The following is a 6,000-nucleotide window of genomic DNA, read 5'->3' on the forward strand; positions in this document are numbered from 1 at the left end:
TGGTGTTCAGACAGTGAACATGTTCCAGATAATTGGGCACTGAAAAGGTTACTGGAAGTGTGGATAGTATTAGTTGAGATCTCAGATTGTTCACAGATGGTGCAATTAGCTTTAGTTATAGACACAGGAATTGTTATCCAATAAATAGCATAGCAATATCCAGTTAGATATAGACAAAATATCAGTCTGATGCAAACATAAATATGGATTTTAATAATAATAAATGTAAAGTTGTGCTCCTTATAAACTTAAAAACTGCAGTAGCTTCCTACTATGTGATTAATGAGTCAAACTGGAGTGGCTACTGCTGGTACTGTCAATTTGGGGATATGAAGTGGAATAATGAAACAGGCCGAGTTGTGGAGAATGTTTATGGCAAGTTTTGATTTGTTCTCTCGAGTTTTCGTTGAGCATTTGATTAAAGGTGTGCTTGTGGGAAGCACAGCATTAAGTTTGATTAATTAGTAGGATACTGGAAAATTACAATTTTCTTCAAAATAAATTGCAAATGAAACACATGATTCGCTCATACTGGAATACTGTTCAACCATGTAGCTATGGTTTGCATTAAGTTACACTATCAAGAGTCATCAAGTGTAAACTAAGGAAGGCAGTGCAAATAGTGACAGGACTGTTCAGCTCATGGTTGAGTGTAGTGTAAATACAGAGAAATCTCAACAGGAAGACTGTCACAGAAATGTCCAATATCTTGTAATAACTTTCGTAACCTAACTCTGCAGCCATGAATTGAGGACCATTAATGATTACCATCATGCAGGGTGCATCCTGAACTGCAAAAATCCGTTCCAAGGCTCCTACTGTGGCCACCTTTGTTGTCTGCTGGAGGTGGCTGACATATGGGAAGTGAGAGATGGCGTCCATGATTATTAACCACCTGGACCTCAGTGAAGGTCCCATAAAGTCAGTGTGAACTCGGTTCCACGGCTGCATCGACACTGTCCACACAAAAAATGACTCACAGCTGCATCAAAACTGGCCATGGAGAGAATGGCATGGATGGGACCAGCTGGTGTGCTTGGCAAATAGCACACTGTAAACCAACCTTGCAACATCATCATCCATACTAGACCAGTAGATTTAGCAGTGTTCATCGTGCTTAAGGAGTGTCACACCTTGACAAACCTAAAGTTGGTGCCCACCATCTGGGGGGGGGGGGGGGGCAGTGAAGGTCAAATGTATCTGCACCAGGGAAGATTTTTGACCAACCCAACTGGATATATCATAGGACCTATTGAAGAAGTGGTTCGCTCATAGATGCTATAGCAGTGTCCTGGGAATTTACAGGGATCTCGTTGAGCTGTTCCTCCAGTTGGCTGTCAGAAAGCAAACTGTCTGCTGATGATCCATGTCAGAATCCAGGTCTACAGTATGGCAAGAGAATGTATCTACATTAGAATATTGAATGAGTTAGTGATAGTGAATCGAATATTGGAAATTTGTAAAATAGAGAGCCCATCAGTGATGTAGATGTGCTGTAAGCTATGTCAATTTTGTCTTAGGTGCAAAAAGTGGAAAGAGTAGTTGGTAATAAGATGAAATTTGTGGCCATGCAAAAAAAAAATTGTGAACACCAAAGATGAGCACCATCACTTCCTTCTCAATCTGTCAATAATGTTTATTGGCTGGAGTAAGCATCCTTGACATAAATGCAAGTGGCCTCTCAGGCTTTCAGTACGATCCCTTACCTTATGATGCACATCATCCCTGATGCCTTGTGGGTATCCATCTGTTGCCGACAGCAACAGCATGTGGAGCTAGTAGGTCATAAACAAGGTGCTGACGGGAGTACCAATTTTAATTCCTGAAAAGTCTTTTTCCTGAGCACTGAAAGGAGACATTCTTTCCATGAAGATGATTAATGGGTGAGCTGTGGAGACTGCCCAGGGAAGAAACCAAACATGGTAATTGAGTATTCTTAAAAATATTTGAAAGACTTTTATAGATTCAGGCCAAGCATGTTCCGAATGACCCCTACATATTATTTGATGGCCTGAAGGCCCTCTTCACTGATGTGCCTAAATAAGTTACTTCTGGTTGAAAGAAGGCTCATTTGAAAAAAAAAATACACATAAAATCATTCTGTGCAAGGGCCACAAATCTAGACATAGATTATGCAAATGGTCTTCTGTCATTCACCCAGTGACCACAGTAGTGTTGAGTTAATTCACATAATACAGAGCTGGTACATCAGCCTGTTCAAGAAACCTCTGGAATATGTCAGGGGTGCTGGCTATGCCAAAGGCAATCTGTTATATTGCACACTTTCAGTGGTGTTCAAGACTAAATTCCTCCATGTGTCCTCAACAACAGTCAACTGAAAATATTTTTCTGCTAGATTAATTTTAGAAAATAGATTTTCTCCTGAAAGTTCATCTGGACAAGACAATGGATAAGAATAATGTCCACTTGGGCATTAATTGTTTACTTGAAGTCTCCACACAACTGAAGAGAGCTCCCAGGCTGCCTAACCTCCACTATTGGGAAGCCAAATTACTTTTGTAAACAGGAGACAAAACCTATTGTTGTCCTAATGCATGTAATTCAGTGTTAATCTCATCCTTAGTGGTCAACAGAATCAGACGAGCTTTGCAAAATCACAGACATTGGCTCTAAGACAATGCAGACCTGAAAGTCAACAACTTTTCCCTAACCCTCATTTAAGCAGTAGTGCAAATTATTTTCAAAGTGTAGCAGTGGGTTCACAAGGTTCTGACAAGCTGATGGAGTACACTTTACCATGTATCGATAATCCTAAGGAAGTATATGCATCAAGACCAAACATTTTCTCAGCCACTAGATTTGCTTCAACCAGAGGTAACAGATTTAAGTGTCTGTCAGGTGCACATGACCCAGAAGTGGTACCTCGTGATGGCAGTACATCCACAACTTTGACTACATTTTGCTGAACTAGGGATCACCCATACTAAAATACGTGGACTGGTTAATGGCTGACTGATATGCTGGTATCAATTTATGTGGTGCCACCAAATGATCACTGCTTGACTTTTATTAACTTGAATCAGGTGGAGCTGATACCTGTTACCCCACCAAGCTATGGCATACTTCTGCAATATGACATCTGTGGAAACACTTATAACACACGACCTCATAATGTGGACATTCCCTTTTGAGATGCAAGAAAAAGCAGTTGAAGCAATTTGGAAACCAAATGTATCACTGTGAACAACACCTAGTAGTAGCTCAGGTTTGTGGAGAGCGATGGTGGGTGAACAGAAATTAGTTACATCTGTAGAGTCTGTTATGGAAACCTGCTGCACTTTATTGCTGTGGATCTGGGTCACATGTGAAACATGAAAGTCTACTGAAAAATTTTGCTAAACAGCTTGCAATTGTCTGATTGAAGGCATATGTGACACTCATTGGTGAAGAGAACATGATTCCAATCCTGAGCAGTCCATTTGGCATGTTGTTGGGCCCATCTGTACCACACTGCATGGTGTCGTGATTGCAAAGATGGACCTCACCATGGACGTCAGGAGTGAAGTTACAAATCATGCAGCCTGTTTCGCACAGTTTGAGTCATGACATGACATCTTGAGGCTGCACGAAAAGCAATATTCAGCATCGTGGCATTGCTGCCAGAGTTCCTCTGACTCTTCAGGAGTTCTGTGAATTTGGGTGATGCAAAACTTTTTTTTTGATCTATGTATAATCTCTTAGGCACTTCAAGCACTTATTTACAGTCCCAAAGGAATGTTCACCTGTCTGTATAATTTGAAAGCACTTGAAGTTATTACTAACCAAAATGCATCAAATGATCTTTCTCTCCTGGTGAGCTTGAAAAGGATAAAAATAAAAAATACATATACTGTCAATATCATGCAAATAATTCTAAACATTTTTTGTCTTTCCCAGGTGTTTGTGTTGATGCAGTTTGATCCAGGGCTTGAGTACAAACCAAACAGAGGGGCACGTGGAAAAGATGACAACTCCTGACTGCTGCTGTGTAGCGCCCTGACCGATGGACCCTACTCCTATATCTAAAACATCATCCTCTTTTGTCTGCACTGGTGACAAATAGAATTTCCTGAAAACAGAGTGCTGTGGCAGATTCAGGGAACACTTGTGATGTTGAATAAGTGGTTTAATATTAGGTACTTTGCTCAGCAATTTGAAGCTAAGGTGCACAGACATTTGTTTTCAGACTGTGCTTTCACACTTAAATACATATTTTTTTAAGTCAATATGTGATATTCTGGTTTTCTTCAGCAATTAATTTTCATAAAATTTTAAAGAAGTGGTGGAGTTTCTCAAATTCATGTTACATTAAATGTAGCATGTACCTTATGTATGCCTTATATGGTTGTGATCTAAGTCAATAAGTCACAGAGAATATAGCTGTTGGTTGGTATGTGTGAAAACTGAAGAGAGGTCTAAGTAGCTACTGTGGAAACTGTTTAATATCTATTGCATCTTCACTAAAAGTATGTTTCAGACATGTACTCCCATTTATTTATGATTTATTGGCCACCATTTTTGTTATATGGAATTGACGTGTCACATAGGAATGTGTTCCTTATACGAATGTGATCACATTATTTTGTGAAAAATTGACTTAGGCCACCATCGAATCTGTATCTCAGTGCTCCATATGTGCAGGCAAAATAATAGGAATAAAGTTGTAGGGGCCATCATTGCCAGGTAGTACTGATTATCCTGGCCTAATTGTAAAGGGCTGCTACATATTGAAGCAATATATACTGACAATTTCAAGAGCCAGTTTTCAGCTCAATATCCGTTCATAATTATAGCGCTTCTTGAAAAGTATTGAACAAGGAAGTTTTACTAAATGTGTTGTTATAATAAAATCTCTAAAATAAAATAAATATTTTGTAGCAAGATGGATTATAAACTATTGTTAAGAAAAGGAATTAATGGCAAATACTTCACTGAGATTTTGTACTTTCATTTTGATATTAAATGTACTTGGAATGAGAACTTCACATGTCTTGTATTTATTTCATAACTGTCATTAGTTCATGTTTTGCTAACAACATTTAATCTGAATATTTTGTTGTTTTTCTTCAGATACATTACAGTAATCAGATTATAGCAGTTCCATTAAAAATGTCAGTGTCTCCATCAGCCTATTAAATTAAATTTAAAACCGACTTTACTCTATGAAGTAAATGCTATTCACAATAACTTATTTTATAATTATACACCTCATGAACTAAAGTGTAGTCGAATTATACAATTATTGTAAGTCTACTTCTTGAAATTCATTGTGAGATTAAACTGAAATACTGGTGGTTCCAGTGGAAAAATTGAAAATTATTGAATCTAATGAAAGTGCTGCAAAAGAATAGTTTAGTCTCAGATATTTTTCCCCACATTAATCTATCCTTTGATGCTTACTTCCATAATTATTTTTATGTGGTGGAATATTATATTGAAATTAGCAGAATTCAACACTGCTCTTGGTATATTTTAAATATATGGAACTTAAAAAAAAACACAATTCATTTTCTTTTTCTGAAAAGTTTTTGTTGTGGATGTAACACGAATAATCAGTTGAGATCAGTCTTTCTTTTTAAGCCTTTCACCATCCTACTTTAATATTTAAAAAGTGACTGATGTGGTTAATTCTAATTGATCTATAGAAACTTGTGTAGAATTATTTCACATAAGTTTTAAATGTTTAATAATCAACAATACATGCAACAAATCAAACAACTGCACTGGCATTCACACTGTTATTCTCCTTCTACTCTAACTAATTACACATTCTCATAAGCTCCCCCCCCCCTCCCCCCACCACCCACACACCCAGAGCGTACACACACACACACACACACACACACACACACACACACACACTTGTGGCAACAACTGTTTATGTCCACATTCTCTCTCTCTCTCTCTCTCACTCTCTCTCTCTCTCTCTGTGTGTGTGTGTGTGTGTGTGTGGGTGGGTGGGTGGGTGGGTGCATGTGTATTTGAGAGGGATAGAGAGGG

At 38.2% G+C, this 6,000-nt stretch overlaps 1 protein-coding gene across 1 annotated transcript in view; it reads left to right on the top strand.

Moving 5' to 3' along the window:
* The window catches only part of LOC126199758 (calcium-activated potassium channel slowpoke), an 872,527-nt gene extending 867,603 nt beyond the window's left edge, over window positions 1–4,924 (top strand). Inside the window, exon 29 of the mRNA XM_049936649.1 lies at window positions 3,898–4,924. Within this exon, the coding sequence (XP_049792606.1) occupies window positions 3,898–3,978 (81 nt within the window). The 3' untranslated portion in view covers window positions 3,979–4,924. The remainder of the gene's footprint in view (window positions 1–3,897) is intronic.
* Window positions 4,925–6,000: the final 1,076 nt, after the last annotated feature.

This window comes from Schistocerca nitens, chromosome 1, assembly GCF_023898315.1.
Source record: "Schistocerca nitens isolate TAMUIC-IGC-003100 chromosome 1, iqSchNite1.1, whole genome shotgun sequence".
Lineage (NCBI taxonomy): Eukaryota > Metazoa > Arthropoda > Insecta > Orthoptera > Acrididae > Schistocerca > Schistocerca nitens.